The sequence below is a fragment of the Populus trichocarpa genome, chromosome 6, assembly GCF_000002775.5.
Source record: "Populus trichocarpa isolate Nisqually-1 chromosome 6, P.trichocarpa_v4.1, whole genome shotgun sequence".
NCBI classification, from domain to species: Eukaryota; Viridiplantae; Streptophyta; class Magnoliopsida; order Malpighiales; family Salicaceae; genus Populus; species Populus trichocarpa.
In genome coordinates this window covers 27168855-27190815 of record NC_037290.2, presented here as the reverse complement: position 1 = coordinate 27190815, position 21961 = coordinate 27168855, and the positions used below count along the sequence as shown (strand labels likewise).

The window sequence follows — 21961 nt, the reverse complement described above, 5'->3', positions numbered from 1 at the left end:
AGTAGCTGAATTTTTTTAAATATCTACTTAAATGGTTTGTGGTGCCTTGACATATTCATTGATCTACTTTCCTTTCTCATGTACTTTTAATATTATTATGCAGGATGCTGAAAAATTGCGTGGCCTTACCATTGATATGCATCCATTAATGGAAGATCATTATGCAGAAGTTGTCTGTACTGATTCAATGGTTTGTCGCAAGCGCCGCAGGCTTAACTTCTTTCAACAATGGCTTTCCGATTTTTCTGATAGGGGAAAATTACAAACTGGCCAAACAAGTTTGTTTCCCATCCTCAGCACGGATGCTTTTAGAAAGATGCCAAATGTAAAATTTCTCCAACTAAACTACACTAATTTTCATGGAAGTTTTGAGCACTTTCCCAAGAATTTGATATGGTTATGTTGGCATGGATTGTCTTGGAGCTCCATACCAAATCACATATGCTTGGAGAAGCTGGTGGTTCTTGATCTATCCAGAAGTTGTCTAGTTGATGCTTGGAAAGGCAAACCGGTATGTATCAAGTCTCTCTATAGCTATCTCTCTCGTTTTCAATTGATAACAACTAAATTCATGTATTTTCACAGTTTCTTCCAAAGTTGAAAATTCTTGATCTCCGTCACTCTCGTGATCTCATTAGAACCCCAGACTTCTCGGGTCTCCTAGGCCTTGAAAAGCTAATACTTGAAGACTGCATCCGTTTGGTTCAAATTCACGAATCTATTGGTGATTTACAAAGATTGTTGATCTTAAATCTAAGAAATTGTACAAGTCTTATGGAGCTTCCAAAAAAAATGAGTAGATTGAATTCACTTCAAGAGCTGGTTTTAGATGGTTGCTCAAATCTTAACAGCCTGAATATGGAGTTAGAGCATCATCAGGGGCGCAAGTTGCTTCAAAGTGATGGAATTGTTGCAAGTACATCATTCATTTCATCTCTTCCATTGAAGCTATTCTTTCCCTCTAGGTTTTCAACGCGGAAAATGTTGAGATTTACCTTGTTTTCACTGCCACGCTTCTTGGAGAGTCTAGATTTAAGTGGAACTCCAATTCGTTTTCTTCCAGAAAGCATCAAGGATCTTGGTCTACTCAGACATCTATATTTAAGAAATTGCAAAATGCTTCAGGCACTCCCAAGGTTTCCATCCCTTTTGGATTCGTTAGATGTGTCTTTTTGCTATTCACTGCCAAGATATAAAAATCTAAGCAGTTGGACTGAAAGAGATGGTTGTGCTCACTTAGTCGAGTTCCAAGATGGGATAAAGCAAGAATTAATCCAAAAGTTTGACTCTCACGTGTTCAGAATAATGGAAACGATTAGTGCTCAAATACAGACATCGAGTTTTCAGGTCCTCCCTCACCCATTATATTGTTTTGGAAATCTACATTTGAATACTTTTCTTTTGCTCATTTTATAGACATTGTTTTGGTGGTACAGATAACATTTATGGATGGCATATTCAACGTTGCCGTATCTGTATTTGATGAAGATGAGATGTTAAGGGGGTTTTATGAGGAGGGAGAAGAGGATAAATGGCTAATTCAGAATGAGTTTGTTGATAACTTTTCATTCAAAATATCCTCACCTCCTCCTGCGCACCGGATATTTGGCTTTAATCTGTTCATAAGTTGTGTGACGTCAGCATACCGTGGCTTTAGTAATGTTTATATTGAAATCAGAAACAATACCAGTGGCCAGTCCTTGCGTCGTCAAGTCCTTGTCTTAGATATGCGTTTCGATGATGAGGTTCGTGCAATCCAATCGCTAAGCCACTGGAAATTAGGGAGCGATGATCCTACATTTGATAGTGGTGATGACGTGACAATTTCAATGGTTGTCACGTCAGCTAGTCAAATAAGGACCGTTGGTGTACAATGGTTGCATGAAGAGGAAGGAAAGGATGATGATATCCAATCAAAGGATGAAGTTATCAATGCCCACAACAGTAGCGATGATGATGATGATGCAGCACACGTAGCCAAAGTAGAAATAGCTTCTCGTATTTTTAGAAATTATTATTGTGGTTTCCATGGTAATAGAAATTATTATTGGAATTTCACTTATTGGAATTTTGCAAAGAATTATTTCAACCGTAAGGGGGTTTTGTATCTCTAGTAATCTTCCTCCTTTCTTTCTCTAGCATGAGATATTTTATTTATAAATATTTGTAAGGGCTTTCATATTCAAAAATGTAATATGATATTATTTTATTAATTTGTATTTATAATAAGACATATTAAATATCTTATTTTATATGTTAACCTTTTATTGACCAAAATATATGTAAATGTTCATTTTTTTTCATGTTATTTTATCTATTTTATTTCATCTTTTTATGTAAAAAATAAAATAAAAATAACACATGATAAAATTTAATTAGAAATTTTTTTTTGTTTCTATATATACCCTCTCGTAACACGTTTACTTGTAATAAAAAATAAATAAGCATGTTTGACTAAGAGGATTTTATAATTTAAATATATTTTATTTTAATTAAAAATTGAATTGATTTTATTGAATTTTCACAATAAATTAATATAGATATTTTTATTGTAAAAATAAAATATAATAATCATCAAAATTAGAAATTTAAAAATTAATTTTGATTGAAAATTATCAAATTAAAAAATAGAATTAAAATTCAATAACAAAAGTGGAAATCGTAAAATTTTCTATGAGACTCTTTCTTTTCATAAAAAAACAGTTACTTTGAGATCTTGGTTTGAAAGTCTCGTTATCCTGAATCAAAAGACGCAATCTGTTCATGATTTCGATTAATGATCGATGCAATTGAATCAGTTTTCATACACCAGCACTGCACTGTCACCCATGACCTCAAACATTATGACCCTTTTTTTATCAACATTATGAGGATCTTGGAATGTGTTATCATTTCCCTGGTTTGTGACAGCAACAGTTGTTCTAGGAGACGCGAGAGCCACAAAGTTCTAACCACTTGGACTTTTTAATGGTTGGCTGTTGGAGCTATATCATGGCATGCTCTGTTGATTTTCCCAACCCATTCTCCTGATGCAAGATCAAGTGCTAAAAGTATTCCAGGTTTAAATCTTCAAGAAATTGCCGAGTATGTCTGAGGAGAAATAGACCGCAACCTCATCTTGTAGAGCATGACCAACGCCACAGAGCTATGGTTTTGTGTAGACCCTCACAAACCCATCTTTGCTTCTTTTTTAAGAACTGAGTGGAGGAGGCGGTGGGAGTGGCCCGATGGCAGTGATGGAGGTATTAAAAGCTCGACCTGTGTTGTTGCACATACACAACGTTACCTTCTGTAGAATTTTAAACTTCTGCAATAACAGTCCCATAAGCTCTTTATTATCTGGGTAACCGCATGGCATTCTCTTGCTATAGGGAGGGTTTTTTTGTACAAAAAAAGAATAAGGAGGAATGATGAGAAACAGAAGAGCAAGAAGGGACGAAGATAAAAACAGAGAACATGGGGGAACGAAGGAGAAGACTAAAAAATACAGGGGGTGAGAAGGAACGAATGATGAGAAACAGAACCAGGTAAGGCAAACGAGCCTAACACAGAGACGAAAACGAGAAACACAGAGGAGGGAGCTTCCATTCAACCAGCAGCACCTCACGCCTTCATCACCATCGTCTTCATCCTGAGCAGAAAAACCAGAGAGAAAGCAAAAGGAAAGAAACAGTCAGAGTAAAGAAAGCGAAAGGAGGAACAGATGAAGTGTTACATAAAGCATCAAAAAGTACGAAGTCAACAGATGTTCTGCAAGATTACACTACCTCAAGACTGTCAAGATATCAAAGGCTCTGCTGCTGCCACCTGTCAAGAGAATAGAGAATACAATGGTTAGAAAGCTTGTTAATATTATTAGACAGTTAACAAAGTCTATTACTATTGATTAGATTACATAAACAAGCTTCTCACCTTTAGTTCATATAAAATGAATGTAACAATGCTGGCAAACATAATAAGTGAATATACACAGAAACATTTTCTTCTTCCTCTGCATTGCAGTATCTCCCTCTAATTCTATTCAATTCTCTGTTCATCTCTGTGACGATTCTTGCTAGCTTATCATGATATCAGAGCTGTAACTGGTCCGATGGGATGTCTTCTGATTGTCAAGAATTATATTGGCGATCGTCTAAATTTTGGTTTGGCTGCTGAGCAAGCAAAATCTGAAGGTTATAAAGTAGAGACTGTAATTGTTGGAGATGACTGTGCTTTACCTCCACCTCGAGGCATAGCTGGACGAAGAGGGTTGACGGGGACTATTCTTGTTCATAAGATTGCTAGAGTTGCAGCTGTTGCTGGCCTTTCTCTTGATGAAGTTGCTGTAAAAGCGAAACGTACTTCTGAAATGGTTCTAATATCTTCCTAATCTCTGTTTCTGGCATTATTATCTTCTTATCCAAACAATTCTTTCATAATAATCGATCTGTCTATTATTTGTTTGATATATTATCAAACTGAAAAAAATAATTCTTCTTCAAATCTTCAACTTTCTGCAAGATTCTTCCTTCTCAATCTTCGATTCTCTTCTTTTCTATCTCTTGCACTCTAAAAATGGTGACTACTTCTCAACTTCAAAGCTTCTAATATCTTGCTAATCTCTGTTTCTGGCATTATTATCGCCTTATTAAACCAATTCTTTCATAATAATCAATCTGTCTATCATCTGTTTGATATATTGTCAAACTGAAAAAATTCTTCTTCAACTCTCTTCTCAAATCTATGATTCTCTTCATCTCTGTCTCTTGAACTCTAAAAATGGTGACTACTTCTCAACTTCAAATTGTTCAATCTCCTATTACCTGTTTACTTCCTACGGTTTCAATAGTTGTAACAGTCAAGCTGGATGACACAAATTATCTCATATGGAATTTTCAAATGCAAATTCTACTTGAGAGTCATGGTATTTTAGGATTTGTTGATGGATCAAGAAAGTGTTCAAATCAGTTTGATGCAGATTCTAAACTTGAAGGTGTTGAAACTGATGATCATTAGAAGATCAAAGATGCTCGAGACCATCTTTCTGCAGCAGGGGTTTACTTTGAAGATGATGATATTGTAACTAAAGGTCTTTTCACTCCTTTATTTCGGCGTCACTATTCCAATCTTATGCTTGGTTCCTCCAAGCCTGCGATTGAGGGGGAATGTCAAGATATCAAAGGCTCTGCTGTTGCCACTTGTTAAGAGAATAGAGAATACAATGGTTAGAAAGTTCGCTAATATTGTTAGACAGTTAACAAAGTCTGTTACTGTTGATTAGATTACGTAAACAAGCTTCTCACCTTTAGTTCATATAAAATGAATGTAACAGTGATGGCAAACATAATAAGTGAATATACATAGAAACATTTTCTTCTTCCTCTGCATTGCAGTATCTCCCTCTAATTCCATTCACTTCTCTCTGCATTGCAGTATCTCCTTCTAATTCTATTCACTTCTTTGTTCATCTCTGTGATGCATTGCAGTATCTCCCTCTAATTTTATTCACTTCTGTTCATCTCTGTGACGATTCTTACTAGCTTATCAAAGACAACTAAAGTAACATCCAGAATCGGAGCTCTGCAAATTAATGAAAATTATCAATGACGACATTACCATCCTCATTTGTTGTTCTCTCCAGCTGATCATCATCCCCTTGTTGATGCTCACCATTTTCCAAGACTGTGAACTCCACAAACCTATTTGCTGTTTTCTCTTAAACAACTAAAAAACGCTCGAGTTCTCTTCCAATTTTCCGATGAACCAAGTCAACAGGAAACCTCACATACTCTTTTGACAACAGAATCCTATTACTATCACACCATGGAACCTCCATTCTTATAGAACCCCCACTCAACAAACCTCTTGTCATCAGCACATGTAAGACACCAAACATTGTGTGTTATTGAATAACCATGGCTAAAAGAGATTGCAGAACAAGACATAGTTGTGTAGGAGGGGATGATAAGGTTTCCCTTAGAAAAAATACATTAAGGAATTACTATGATGTTTCTATATACTTTAGTTGTTGTTATTGGAAATCCTAGTGGTAGGATCAATGATGGGGTAACCCAGATAAAAGTTGTGTTCAAGATTTAGGATGAGATAACTAAGATAAAAGTATTGTATTAGGGATCTATAATGAGGTGACTTGTATAAAAATATTGTGTTACACAAAGGATATTCATGGAGGATGATTGTTGACCGAGGTTTGAACACAAAGATAAGTTTTTGCAACCGCGAAAGACTGATGCCTAAAAAGCTTTCAATTAAAGACTTCATAAAAATAAATACAAGGACTATAACATTTTTTCTAAAACATCAGGGACCAAAATATACACCAAATGAAATATTATGTTATAGAAGCATGACGCGTGTTGATTTTTAAAAGCTCTAATGAAGCTAGCCAATGAAAGGATGTGGTGACAACAAAGATGCAATATACATGGATGATATTAAAATAAAAATAGTAGAAATTCTTTTAAATACAAAACAACGATTAGATGAATGTTGAGAAACAGTAAACCCTAGCTAGACTGACTATTGTATTTATAATATTTTATTGCGGTCTCCATGGCTAGGATTATTTAGATTTTGAATAATAATAATAATAATAATACAAGGCACAAATCCACTTAAACTAAGTCTCATTGCTTCATCTTACAAGCATCGATCGATAGCACTTGATTGTGATTGAAGCAGCTCAATATTCGTTGAAAAAAAGGGTGAGAGAAGCATCTAATAATCAAAATCAAAGTAGAATTCATGTATTTTGTCATGCAATTGATCAAAGCAACCAACGAGCCAATAATTGTGTATTTTCTTAAGTTTTTTCATATCATATTTTCTTACTTGACATTACTAAATTATGATTATACATGACTTCTTATGTAAGCACTAATTAATAAAGCCAATGTTTCCACCTAAACTGGATTTTATACCGACCAAAGTGACTATAACTAGAAGTAGTTTTTTTTGTTTTAAATTAATATTTTTTGGTAGTTTTATTAGATCATTTTAATGAATTGATATTAAAAATAATTTTTAAAAAATAAAAAAATATATTATTTTAATACATTTCTGAGTGAAAGCACTTTGAAAAGCAATTGCAATCATATTTCCAAATAGGTTAATCTGAGTTATTTAAAAAAAATGATATTATATAGTAAAAAATTAATTTTCTTAAAAAATCAATATGCTAAGAGTCTGATTTTATTCCAGATAACAAGACTATGGGCAGATCTAGATTTTTTAGCAAGTGAAACTAAGTTATTTATTACATTTTTCTTTGGCCTGGAGCGGTCCAAATCCTTAGTCTACTATATTAATACATCAAATCCGTCTGAATTTATAACTAATTGTAGAACTGGTCCCTAATTTTTTGAAAGGGAAAGAAATTAAATGAGAAAAGAATTGTATCATCAAAATTAGAAATTTAAAAATTAATTTTGATTGAAAATTATCAAATTAAAAAATAGAATTAAAATTCAGTAACAAAAGTGGAAATCGTAAAATTTTCTATGAGACTCTTTCTTTTCATAAAAAAACAGTTACTTTGAGATCTTGGTTTGAAAGTCTCGTTATCCTGAATCAAAAGACGCAATATGATCATGATTTTGATTAATGATCGATGCAATTGAATCAGTTTTCATATACCAGCACTGCACTGTCACCCATGACCTCAAACATTATGACCCTTTTTTTTATCAACATTATGAGGATCTTGGAATATGTTTTCATTTCCCTGGTTTTTGACAGCAACAGTTGTTCTAGGAGACGTGAAAGCCACAAAGTTCTAACCACTTGGACTTTTTAATGGTTGGCTGTTGGAGCTATATCATGGCATGCTCTGTTGATTTTCCCAACCCATTCTCCTGATGCAAGATCGAGTGCTAAAAGTATTCAAAGTTTAAATCTTCAAGAAATTGCCGAGTATGTCTGGGGAGAAATAGACCGCAACCTCATCTTGTAGAGCATGACCAACGCCACAGTGCTGTGGTTTTGTGTAGACCCTCGCAAACCCCATCTTTGCTTCTTTTTTAAGAACTGAGTGGAGGAGGCGGTGGGAGTGGCCCGATGGCAGTGATGGAGGTATTAAAAGCTCGACCTGTGTTGTTGCACATACACAAGGTTACCTTCTGTAGAATTTCAAACTTCTGCAATAACAGTCCCATAAGCTCTTTATTATCTGGGTAACCGCATGGCATTCTCTGGCTATAGGGAGGGTTTTTTTAAATAAAAACAAAACAAAAAAAAAAAAGAATAAGGAGGGGGATCGAAGAGCAAGAACAGAGCAAACACAGTACAGGAAGGGAAGAGAGGCAGAAGGGACGAAGATAAAAACAGAAAACAGGGAGGAACGAAGAGAAAGAAAATAAACGGAGAACAGGGGGGAACGAAGGAGAAGACAAAAATACAGGGGGTGAGAAGGAACGAATGATGAGAAACAGAACCAGGGAAGGCAAACGAGCCTAACACAGAGACGAAAACGATAAAACACAGAGGAGGGAGCTTCCATTCAAGCAGCAGCACCTCACGCCTTCATCACCATCGTCTTCATCCTGAGCAGAAAAACCAGAGAGAAAGCAGAAGGAAAGAAACAGTCAGAGTAAAGAAAGCGAAAGGAGGAACAGAGGAAGTATTACATAAAGCATCAAAAAGTATAAAGTCAACAGATGTTCTGCAAGATGACACTACCTCAAGACAACTAAAGTAACATCCAGAATCACAGCTCTGCAAATTAATGAAAATTATCAATGAGGACATTACCATCCCCATTTGCTGTTCTCTCCAGCTGATCATCATCCCCTTGTTGCTGCTCACCATTTTCCAAGACTGTGAACTCCACAAACCCATTTGCTGTTTTCTCTTAAACAACTAAAAAACGCTCGAGTTCTCTTCCAATTTTCCGATGAGCCAAGTCAACGGGAAACCTCACATACTCTTTTGACAACAGAATCCTATTACTATCACACCATGGAACCTCCATTCTTATAGAACCCCCACTCAATAAACCTCTTGCCATCAGCACTTGTAATCCCTGATTCCCTAAACCCACACTTTATAGCCAAAGACACAAAACATTGTGCAGCTTCAATGTCCCTCCACTCCACAGGAAAACAAAAATAAAAGATGCTTTTTTCCCTCTTTTTTTTCCTTGACTACCGGAAAAAAGGAAAGATTTCTACATTATTCAATTTTTGGTTTTAATATGTGGTGATAACATTGCTACAAAAGTACCGATCAATCATTGACTCACAGCCTGGTTTAATTTCTTTTTTCCATGATACTAAGATTTTGAAACTTTACGGAGAGACTACTAATTATCATACATTACATTTTTCTTTCTGATGCAGGAATGAGGCACAGCTTGTCCAATCTATCGTGGAGAAGGTCTCAAAGAATCTGGATCGTAAAATATTTCATGTCCCCCTTCATTTCATTGGAAGAGATCATCTGGTAAAATATATCCACTCATGGTTGCAAGATGGCACCCATGGTGCTGCTATTGCTATACTCTATGGGATTGTTGGAGTTGGGAAGACAGCCATAGCAAAGACTGTTTATAACCAGAACTTTCATAAATTTGAAGGCAGGAGCTTTCTATCAAATGTTGGAGAAAGGTCAAAAGAATCCAATGGTGTAGTTTGTCTACAGAGGCAACTTCTTTCTGATATCCTAAACAAGACTGCTGATGAGATACATGATGTCGATGAAGGGATTATAAAGATTAAGGGTGCATTATGTTGCAGAAGAACTCTTATTGTTCTCGATGATGTGGACAAATGTTACCAATTCAATGCAATTGTTGACATGCAAAATTTGCTTTTCCAAGTAAAATCATTGTAACAACTAGAAATAAGGCTTCGATTGTAAATCTGAATTGTTATGGCTAAGCTATTGGAAATTTGGGTCCAATGATCCTGCGTTTGATACCGGTGATGAATTCAGTGTTTCAGTGTTTACAGATGATCCGGTTGTTCAAATAAAGAGGGTTGGTGTACGAATGTTGCATGAAGAGGAAGGAACTGATGATGATAGCAGCTCATCAAACACTAGTGATGATGTACATGTAACGAAAGCAGAAATAGCTTCTCATATTTTTAGAAATTATTATTGCAATGACCGTTATGATTTTGATAACGAAATTATTATGTGTTTTTTTTGAAAAGAAATTAAATGTGAAAATAATGATGGGTTGAGTTGATTTTTTTTTTGATTTGGTGTTATATTGAAAGCTTTTTAAAACCTAAAATAATTTGGCACTCAGTGTACAGCTATGAATTTGCATCATTTTTTGTATGAAGCAGGCCAATTTGATTTGTGACTCAGTGTCCAGCTACCATCTTCAACAGTCTTAACCACAGCAAAGACTTTGGGATCATCCTTAGCCGAGTGTAAATATAACACCACCCTCACAAACCAAATCATATTTTGCCTCATCCAAGTAGTTAAGAAGGCCATCATCAGATTCTCTGTGCAACAAATCTTTCCCGATGTCTTCTTCATGCACTTTCAATTCCAAATCAATCGAATAGGAACGTTGCTCTTCATTAACTTGATGTGTCTGTGACAATCCACCAGTAGATGTTTGAAACAGAATGTGGAGAAGCTTCATCTGAATCAGAGTTTAAATGGACATGATTATTTTCCATATTCATATACATAGGGTTAGGATCGTAGCCAACAGAAAGGGAGGAAATTGTTATCAGCTAGTTTTTAGCCATATTTATCTATAGGTTATGGTATTTTCTTATGTTCTGATTTTTTTACTTCGAATAAGTCTATGTAGTTATGTAATCCCTTAGATGAAAGGAATTATGGTTGTTATGATTCTTTTTTTATGATAAAGATCTTGTAATTTTTTATTTTGCCTATAAATAAATTTGAGGGATGACAGTAACCTAGATGTTCTTGCTCTGCCCTTTGTTATTTGTTTAAGTTAAGTTCTCTAAATACCATTTGAACAACAGAACTAAGCTGCAGAGACTGATCCTGTGGGGAGATAATTAAAACCAGAATTGCTATAGAGTCAGAAATGTCGAATTCTTTGTTTCTTGCTCCATTATTATTCCAGCACGATCTCATGGTTTTGTTCCCGCATATCCTCCATGTTTGTTTGCACCTTAATCAATCTGATCCTGAAACAACAGCCTGCATATATATGCTGCAAAACGATCTTCGTTTGCCAATTGTATCCAATGCTCCTGCAACTTCTTATGTTCCTCTTTCACAAATTCTTTAAATGGTTGTACATGCTATGGTGGATATTGTGCTTGTGTAGTTTGTCCCCTTTTCCAGGTCTATCTGAAGCAACCACTGGCTTTCCACGTTTCTCCTTCATGGAGCCTTTATCACAAATCCTCTTTTGAAACTCTACACCCTTTGTTGCAGGAGAGTTCTCATTATCACTGCTAGATGCTTTCTCCTCTGCAACCAAGGAGCAAGGGAAAGGAAGTTTTGTAGAGCATATGGAGAAGGTCAAGAAGTGAAAAATGCCTCTGGTCTCCAAAGCACCATGATGAGTGCGTAACGATGGCCTTCTTGAGATTGAATTGTGGAAAGATTCTATTTGAAGAATCCAAGGTTTGAGCATACTGAAAGGAAGTGGGTTTATCTCTTGCACGATGGCCTCCAAGTTATTATCTCTTGCAAGTGAGAAAACTTTTCCCAACAATCGTTCACTTTCTCCATATGCAACAGGCATGTCTTTTCCGTATTGACGTACAGAAATAAGTTCTGAGTGATTTTTTCTCTCCATTGGGAATCAATCAAATCCACAAGCTATGAGACTTTCCTCATCCTGAAGCGAGTAATTCATGTGTATAAAAAGGTTTCCAATGCGCCTTACAGCATGACAAATAAGAAACATGGAGAACAAGCCTGACGGACCTTCAAAAAGCACAACCATCGACATAATCAATTAATGGGCTTCACATGTCTAGCCTACCACACACCATCCAATGAATATTGGAGCAATCTTATGGAATATGAACCCCAGTGGGGCTTTGTGGCCACGTGATTAACTGTAGCTAGATTATTTACCTGAACTGTATTACTAGTAGGGCAAAGTTTTTTTCAATGTAAAAAAGATGTTGAGGTGATGTTAATGTTTTTTTTAAGAAAAAAAAATCAAAGACTAAGTTTATTAACTTGATTTAGTTCAATAAGTATGGTTAATTTAATAATATAATTTAAAAAATAAATAATAACATTAAACAAATCAAACTAAAAAAATCACAATAATCAACTAAAAAAAAAATTGCCAATATTATAGAAATATATCCTCCTAGTATTTGATAACGAGGCAAAAACATCAAATGAGAATGCAACAACCTTTAAAAAATATATATGAAACTCAATTCTAAACAATCAAATATTAAAAGATAAAATTAAAAAAAATCAAATTAAAAAAGAACAAAACAAAATAACCTGAGTCCACTCAAGTCAGCTTACTAAATACATAACCTGATCCTGAGACCAAGATAACCTTATAGGAAAAAAAAAACAACAACAAAGCTCAAATCTCTGATAATCTAATGTTGAAGGGCAAAACCGAGAAAAAAATCCAATCTAAAAAAACAACAGAAAAACAAAAAGACTTGTGTTAACCCACTAATACTACGACTCAAGACATGAGATTAAAATAACCCTAAAAAAAGGAAAAAATCATGAAATTCAATCCCCAACCAACCCAATGTTGAAAGATGATTTTTTTAGAAAAGAAATTCAGTTTTAAAAAAGAACCTAAAAAATAAAATAAAGTCAACTCGAGCTAATCTTCAAAACTTGTGATCCAGATTATGAGACTGTAACTAACCTCATAGAAGATAAACCTATAAAAATAACAAAATTAAATCCCCAATCAATAAAATGTTGAGGGATAGAATTGAAAAAATAATCAATCAAAAAATAATAGGAAACAAAACAAATAGCAATCAAAAAAATAAGGACCGACCAAATTATACATAAAAATAAAATAAAATGTTGATGGACAAAATTAAAAAACAAACTCAATTAAAAAATGATAAAAAAAATAGCAATAAAAAAAATAAAAACCAAATTTAATATAGATATCAAATTTATATTGACATTGCAAGATCTTATGGAATATGAATCCCAATGAGGCTTTCCACGTTTGAAAAAAAAATCAAAACTAAAAAAATAACGAAAAAACAAAAAGAAGTTTACTCCCACCTTCATTATATAAAGAGAAGGATAGGAAGGAAAACCGTGAAGGAAAAAAAAAAGGCATGAAGCATCCACTACTTACAATTCAAAAGGCAATTAGGGAAAACAATGGTAAATGTCTAGTTGTTGCTCTTCAAAACTCATAAGCTCTCAACATTCAAACATGTTTATTTACAAGAAATCATTCTCTAACCACCATTCTTTTTGAAACTCAAACCTTCAATAATAATAATATAAGAAATAAACTCAAACCTTCAATAAGAAATAAACATGTTCAATAATAAACGCAAACCAACATTCATAGTCTTCTAGTAGATGAGATGTCTGCGGTTTGACAATAAAAGGACAGAAATGAGAAAACCTAAATTACCTAATCTCATAAATCTTCAAAGCCATTTCAGTTGCGATTTGCGAAGAAGAATAGAGGAGCAGAAGACGTCAAGGCAAGTCATACCAGTTCAAATTTGCAAATAAGGTTAGATGAAGTTGATGTTGCTTGTTTCTCTTCACGACTCTCTTTCTTTCACTCTCTCTCTTCTTTATTCTCTGCCTCTTTTTTGAACTTGCAGTTGTTGATCAGTTGATCTGGCATCGATTTTTTCTTAAACCCAGATGATGATTTGGATGAAATGGTTGGGTTGCTTGATGAAATGGTTGGATTGTTTACTGGTGTTGAAGGATCTGGGAATGGTGGGCTGGAGTTGGTTTGTTCTGTTTGTTCTAACATTCCTATTGTGAATGAAATGTTTGTGTCCTTGTAATTTGCAGATGTTCAAACTTCAAAGTACTGAAATGTTTCGGTCCAGTGATGGACAGAAGATGGTGGTTGGCATTTTAAAGGATGGAAGTGAAAGTTTAGAAGTATTGAATACTGGGTTTGCTATTGTTGCTGCAGCAGCAACTAGCAACTAATGCAACTTGCATTAGATTTTTTTTGGGTTGACCCGGATTGACCCGGGTCAACCCATCTGACCCGTAACCCGATCATTATACCGGGTTGACCACCGGGTCTGGTTTAAAAACTATGCTATTTATGCGCATGTGCTTGGCGAGGTAGTTCTGTTGTTTTTGTAAAATTGTACTTGGATTTTAAAAAAATCATACACTCAATTTTTTTTTATATGATTTTGTGTTTTTTTTTCTTTGATTTTTTTTTAAAAATCTATGTTTTTTAAATTTATTTTTTATAAGACTATTCTATCTTATGATTTATATCATAGTTTGACAAATTCATTCAAATTAAATAAATATTTGTTTTATTTTTTTAATTAATTTTTTTTTAATTTCATCCTTATTAACATCCTTAAGTTAATAGATAATTATCTATATTATTTTTAAAATGCAAAGTCAACCAGTTGATTGTTAAAATAATTATATATTAAATTTATGAAAACATTTTTAACTTTTCTAAATAACTTTTTATTATTTGAGTACATATAAATAAAAAAAATATTTTTATATCACAGTTTAACTCTTCTAAGTAAAGCCTCGCCTTCCAAATGCTCTAACAAAATAACCAAATCTCGCACAAGAAAAGTGAACAAACTTTTAAAGTTAGTAACTTTTTAATTAACTAATTGCATCTGGTAACAAAAAAAAAACTAATTGTATATGTGAATTGGTGAGAAAAATAAATCCTTTGTTTATACAAGGAAAAATACAGAGAATACACTGAAAAGTACATCTAAATCAAACTTAATATTGCTATTAATTAATACTTTACAAAAAAAAATATAATTAGAGGGTCAATTAATTACAAACTCTAATAAACTTTTTTTGTGAAGAGGCTACGTAAATTGAAAAGACTACCACCATTTCCAACATTAGTAGTGCCACTACCACCACAATCACCGCCAGCGTTTTTGGTTGCGCCACCGTCACTGCCGTCAGCACCGCGGACACCGCTTCTGCAACTCAAATGATTTCTATACCCGATACAAACGGGGACATTTATATTCAAAACCTTTGCTCTAGCACCATTAGTGCTGCCATTGACATTGGCTGTATTTTTACTGCGGCGAGGCTCGGTAACTTCTTTTTTACCGCTCGATTTCTCACCACTCCGAACCACAGGCTCAGGGAAGCTACTCTTCGTACCCGTACCACCTCCACGTCGAACCTGCCACACTGGGCTGCTCCGAATCAAATGGACTCCTGGTCGACCCGGGCTACTTGGCCATGACTTTCTTGATTTGGATTCCCCTGCTGAATTACTCCTCGAACAAGGGGCACTACTTACCTTCCGGGTTCCGGGAGCCCCGGGAAACAACTTGGGTCGGGTCACACTGTTCCCTTCGGATCTACTACGTGAAAATGGCCATATGTTGATATTCAACTCAGCTGAACTCGCTCCATTTTGACTCCTTTTCTCTCTCTTTTTGTCCTTGTCCTTGTCCTTATCTTTCTCTTCTTGTTTCTTGGCAGCTGTTGAAGTTTTCTTGTCACCTTTCTTGAATATTATATCTTTCCATCTCTTGGAACTGCTTGTTGGCTCCATTGTTATGCTTGCTGGCGAGATTTCGGGTTCAGGGTCAGGTTGGGAGCTGGGAGGTTCGGGTTCGGTTGAGTCAGGATCAGGATCAGGCGGGTGGTTGTTGTTGTTGTTGTTGGGGTGGTGGAGGAGGTAGAGAGGGAGGAGGACACCATCAACAAAGAGTTCATTAGCTGTAACAAGATTTGGTTGAGGGAAAGATGCGTTTTGGACCATCCAGAACTCGAATTCGGGTGGTGAGTTTGAATCACTGCTTGCTCTCCTTCTTCTACTGCTGCATGGAGAGAGGATAACTTGAGGTTCTTTAATGGATATTCTTTGTGGGCTATCCATATTGTTGGATAATGAAAGAGAGAGGGGAGGTTTGTTTTTGAGAGGAGAGGAAGTGTGGGGGGAGTTTCTCTGTTTTCTTGGGACTGAGCTTGGTTCAGAGTTCAGTTCAGCTTGACCCTACAAGAGCTATAAACAACTCATGGTTGCGAGATGGCACCCATGGTGCTGCTATTGCTATACTCTATGGGATTGGTGGAGTTGGGAAAGCAGCCATAGCAAAGACTGTTTATAACCAGAACTTTCATAAATTTGAAGGCAGGAGCTTTCTATCAAATGTTAGAGAAAGGTCAAAAGAATCGAATGGTGTAGTTTGTCTACAGAGGCAACTTCTTTCTGATATCCTAAACAAGACTGCTGATGAGATACATGATGTCGATGAAGGGATTATAAAGATTAAGGATGCATTATGTTGCAGAAGAACTCTTATTGTTCTTGATGATGTGGACAACTAGTACCATTTCAATGCAATTGTTGGCATGCAAAATTTGCTTTCCCAAGGAAGTAAAATCATTGTAACAACTAGAAATAAGGCTTCGATTGTAGCTGATGGTGAGTGTGTCAAGTGCAAAGTTGAACCTCTAGATAACAAAAAATCGCTTGAGCTTTTCAGTTGGCATGCTTTTGGACAAGCTTGTCCAGTTGAAGATTTTTTAGAGGACTCTTGGAGAATAGTACGTCATTGTAATGGGCTTCCATTGGCCCTACGTGTTATTGGTTCCTCATTTTCCAGAAAAAGTAGAGAAGTATGGGAAAGTGCATTGCATGAAATGGAGGTGATTCCGAATTTTCAAGTTCAAAAGATTCTTGCAACAAGTTACAACTCTCTTGATGATGATTATCAGAAGAACTTATTCCTTGATATTGCTTGTTTCTTCAATGGAATGGATTGCAATTATGCAGTTAGGATACTAGATGGACTCGGTATAGGTGCAAGATTTAGGATTGACAATCTCATTGATAGATGTCTAGTAGAAATTGTCAAAATAAAAAATGATAAAAAGTTATGGATGCATCAACGCATAAAAGATATGGGAAGGGAAATTGCTCGTCAAAAATCACCCAAATGTCAAAGAATATGGCATCATGTTGAAGGTAGGAACTTTCTATCAAATGTTAGAGAATAATCAAAAGAATCCAATGGTGTAGTTTGCCTGCAGAGACAACTTCTTTCTGATATCCTAAACAAGACTGCTGATGACGTACATGATGTTGATGAAGGGATTATATCAAGGATGCATTATGTTGCAGAAGAAATCTTATTGTACTTGATGATGTGGACAAATGGGACCAATTAAATGCAATTGTTCAATGCAATTGTTGGCATGCGAAATTGGCTTCGCCAAGGAAGTAAATCATTGCAAGAACTAGAAATAAGACTTTGATTGTAGCTGATGGTGAGTGTGTCAAGTGCAAAGATGAACCACTAGATAACAAAAAATCACTTAATCTTTTGAGTTGGCATGCCCGTGGACAAGCTTACCCAGTTGAAGATTTTATGGAGGAATCTTGGAGAATAATAGTACATCATTGTAATGGACTTCCATTAGCCCTACGTGTTTTTGGTTCCCCATTGTCAAGAAAAAGTAGAGAAGTATGGGAAAGTGCATTGCATGAAATGGAGGTGATTCCGAATTTTCAAGTTCAAAAGGTTCTTGCAAAAAGTTACAACTCTCCTGATGATGATTATCAGAAGAACTTATTCCTTGATATTGCTTGTTTCTTCAATGGAATGGACGAGGATTATGCAGTTAGGACATTTGATGGGCTTGGTATAGGTGCAAGATTTAGGATTGACTATCTCATCGACAGATATCTTGTAGAAATTGTTAAAATAAAAAATGATAAAAAGTTATAAATGCATCAACTCGTAAGAGACATAAGAAGGGAAATTGCTCGTCAAGAATCACCCAAATGTCAAAGAATATAGCATCACATGGAAGCTTTTACAGTTTTGAAAGAAACAAGTGTAAGAGTAACTGGTTCTGTTTTCCTATCTTCATGGTATTTATGTGTCTTAAAATGTTCATGCTTTTACTTTCTTTTCTCATTTACTTTCAATATTTTGGAAGCATGATGCTGAAAAATTGTGTGGCCTTACCCTGTACATGCATGAATCAGTACAGAAGTTGTCTGTACTGATTCAATGGTTCGCCTGCAACCGCTACAGGCTTAACTTCTTTCAACAATGTTTTCTTCCTACATTCCTCTCTCAATAGTGGCTTTCTGAGTTTTTCTTGGGGGACCAATTACAAATTGACCAAACAAGTTTGTTTCTTGTTCTCAACACGGATTCGTTTAGAAAGATGCAAAATGTAAAATTTCTCCAGCTAAATTACACAAGTTCTACGGAAGTTATGAACACTTTCTCAAGAATTTGATGTAGTTATGTTGGCATGGATTCCCTTTGAGATCCAGACCAAAGCACTTCTGCTTGGAGAAGCTTGTGGCTCCTTATCTATCCGGAACCAGTCTAATTGTTGCTTGGAAAAGCAAACTGGTATGTATCTATTCTCTCTATATAGCTATCTCTCTTATTTTCAATGGACACCAACTGATTTCAAGTGTTTTCACAATCTTTTCCAAAATTTAAAATTCTTGATCTCCGTTGCTCATTTTATAAGTTCTGCTTTATTTCAACTCTACATTTTTGTTCTTGTATGTCTAGAAAAATTTCCCTTTGCTCATTTTATAAACTCTGCTTTGATGGAACAGATAGAACTTTAGGGCAACAGATTCAACATTGTCCTTGAATATGATGAAAATGAGATGTTAATGTGGTTTCACGAGGAGAAAGAACAGGAGTGGCTACTTTAGAAAGAGTTTGTAGAGTACTTGTCATTCAAAATATCCTCACCCGCCGCGCACCGGTTATGTGGCTTTAATCTATTGACATGGTTTTCTGCTATGACAGTATGCAATCCTTATCGTCATGTTTATCTTGAAATCAGAAACAATACGAAGGGGTAGAGTCTGGGTTTCTTACCCCTTAATTTTTTCAACAGAATTTTTGGCCGAAAAATCTGAATTGTTATGGCTAAGCTATTGGAAATTTGGGGGCAATGATCCTGTATTTGATAATGGTGATGAATTCAGTGTTTACAGATGATCCAGTTGTTGTGCGAATGTTGCTTGAAGACGAAGGTACTGATGATAATAGCAGCTCATCAAACAGTGAAGTTAACGCAATGATGATGTGCCTGTAGCAAAAGCAGAAATAGCTTCTATTATTCTTAGAAATTATTATTGTAGTGACTGTTGTGATTTTGATAATGAAATTGTTGTGTTTTTTTAAAAAAGAAATTGAATGTGAAAATAATGATGGGTTGAATTGAAAATTTCTGAGATTTGGTATTACATTGAAAGCTTTTTTTAAAACATTAATTGTATATATCGGAAGAACTTTTTGGAGTAAAATAAATAGGAAGAAATGGGTCATAAATAAAATTAGCAAATATTTGGAGGGATCTAATTGAATGAACCCTTAAATATACTTGGCGAGCAATTATGCGGCGAGTACTAGGTGATCTGGCTACCATAGGCCTAAGCTCCTCCCCAATCGAGCATTCTTGAAGGATGTTGTTGGAAACACAACCATTACCCCCAGGTGGTCTAAATGTAGAGAAAAGTTAGTCAGGTTGAATAATCTCAACAGGTGTATTTCTCATTATCATCCCTCTTCAAACGCATCCCCATCGTGACCCTGCTTTATCAGAATCATCACGGAGAACTTTTCAGTGATAGGAAGTCGAATATGTAATCCATCCTCCCGAGGATAAACCTTCCTCCCGAGATCTAACCATCCAAAATTCTTCAGTATGTCTTTCCCGAGGTTTTGCATACTTCTTTTGAAGTTGTTGTACCAGTTTGAAGAAACATACTTATGTTTCTCATCCTCAGAGTTCAAGACAGGACTCTGAGTTAAACACTCTGCATTTCCAACACGAGAAACTCTCTCTCTCTTTATTGGCATAAGTTTGTCTTCTAAAGACACCAGCAGAAATGTTGTCCAGCAGGGCAACCCAACGAGTAGAATCGGAGAAACAGATACCAGCAACTTCCCCTCCTACCATCCCTTCCAATGCCACTGATTCAAAGACTCAAACTTTACTGTCTTGTTAAAATGATTCGTTTTCTGCAATATGTAAACAATTTGCATATCTGAGATTAATAGTTGGAAGTGTTGAAAGAAAAATCAGTATGATAGGAAATTGATAGACAACAATGTAATAAGCAAAATTAAAAACAAGAAAAAAATTTGAGAAAAAAATAATCTTATCAAGTGTTTCTCTCTTATATATACATTCCTCTCTGTATTTATATTAATTATATTTTTTATTATAAATTTATTTATAGAACTTAAGTACTAAACAAATAAGGAATTAGACTGATTTTTCACTAATGTGAAAATTCTCACAACTTAACTGATCGACTGATTTCATTTATTCATTTAATTTAACCAATTGCTTTGTTTTTCCGAGTAATTCTTCATATATTCGATATATTCTTTCCAAGTTGTGATATGAAGAGGCTTGATCCTGCACGTGCCTTTTTCTTACTGGTGGGTGAAGTAAGAAGAACCGTGTGAGTTGATGAGAGGGATTATGTGTTTTGTGTGTGTCTGATGTCCCTTTTGGTAATTGTAACAAGACTTACAGGCCCATGCCACAGAGACCTGTAAGGTTGACTTAAAAGCAAAAAAATTTGATGAACTGATAATTCTAAAATAAAATTATTCAAAAAACAACAAAGATAAAATATTTTACAATTTAATTTTGAAAAATAAAATTTTTTAAAAAATATTCAATCTAAAAAAATAACTGAAAAACAAAAGAAATTGTGTTAACCCACTAACACTAAAAACTCAAGACATGAGATTGAAATAATCAAATAAAAAAAAAAACATGAAATTCAACCTCCAACCAATTCAATGTTGAAAGATGATTTTTTTTTTAAGAAATTTAGTTTTAAAAAAGAAACTAAAAAAAAATATCAACTTAAGTTAATCTTCAAAACTTGTAATCCAGATTATGAGACTGTAACTAACCTCATAGAAGATAAACCTACAAAAATAACAAAATTAAATTCTCAATTAATAAAATATTAAGGGATAGAATTGATAAAATAATCAATAAAAAAATAATAAGAAAAAATAAATAAATAGCAATAAAAAAATAAGGATCAAATTTTATGTAAAAATAAAATAAAATACAATATTAATGGACAAAATTGAAAAACAAAATCAATTAAAAAAATAATAATTAAAAAATTAAAAATTAAATTTAATATAAATATTAAATTTTTATTGACATTACAAGATATTTATATCAAGAACACACTACCGAATCATAAATAAAGTCAATGCAAATAGTCTATTTACTTTCAACAGAAAGAAAACGCTAGAATCAATTCAATTACAGGCCCTACTAAGCTTCCCAAGTCAGATATAAAGAGGCTTGATCCTCCACGTGCCCTTTTCATACTGGTGGGCGAAGTAAGAAGAACCGTGTGAGTTGATGAGAGGGATTATGTGTTGTGTGTGTCTCTAATGTCCCTTTTGGTAATTATAACAAGAATTAGAGGCCCTAGTAAACGCGTGATAAATTATTTGAGCAAATTAAAAAAGAAAAGGGGCCTAACGCGGAAATGGCCGATACCACAGAGACTTGTAAGGTTGACTTAAAAGCAGAAAATTGATGAACTGATAAGAGAACATCAGCGAAGGGAAAGTGAAGATTCCCTTTTAGTATAATGGCCGATACTCTCTCTTTCTTATCTCTTTTAGTATAATGTTATATTGTGGAATGTAACTTAAATTAATTCACTGTTAGAAACTAATTATTGATGATCTCATCAACCGATTTTGTTGGTTCAGCATAGAGATTTATCATATCTACAAATATTTTTCTGAAAGGGCATGGAGGAGTTGATTGTTGGGAAATAACTTGAAAATTGTCTTACAGAAAAAGT

General features: G+C 34.7%; 2 protein-coding genes across 14 annotated transcripts in view; one reads left to right on the top strand and one right to left on the bottom strand.

Moving 5' to 3' along the window:
* Nucleotides 1–21961, top strand: part of LOC18102882 (disease resistance protein RPV1) — a 202412-nt gene that overhangs the window by 146037 nt on the left and 34414 nt on the right. For 5 of the 11 annotated variants that reach the window (XM_052454031.1, XM_052454032.1, XM_052454028.1 and 2 more), the window contains exon 2: nucleotides 21867–21959. The exons of the other annotated variants lie outside the window; for them this stretch is intronic. The gene's annotated coding sequence lies outside the window, so the exon portion shown is untranslated. The remainder of the gene's footprint in view (nucleotides 1–21866; nucleotides 21960–21961) is intronic. 11 annotated transcript variants of the gene reach the window in all.
* Nucleotides 14789–21961, bottom strand: part of LOC127905480 (uncharacterized) — a 51367-nt gene continuing 44194 nt past the window's right edge. The window contains exon 2 of one of the 3 annotated variants that reach the window (XM_052454047.1): nucleotides 14789–15793. In XM_052454047.1, the coding sequence (XP_052310007.1) occupies nucleotides 14933–15793 (861 nt within the window). In that variant the 3' untranslated portion in view covers nucleotides 14789–14932. The remainder of the gene's footprint in view (nucleotides 15794–21961) is intronic. The other 2 variants (XM_052454046.1, XM_052454045.1) reach the window with 2 other exon arrangements.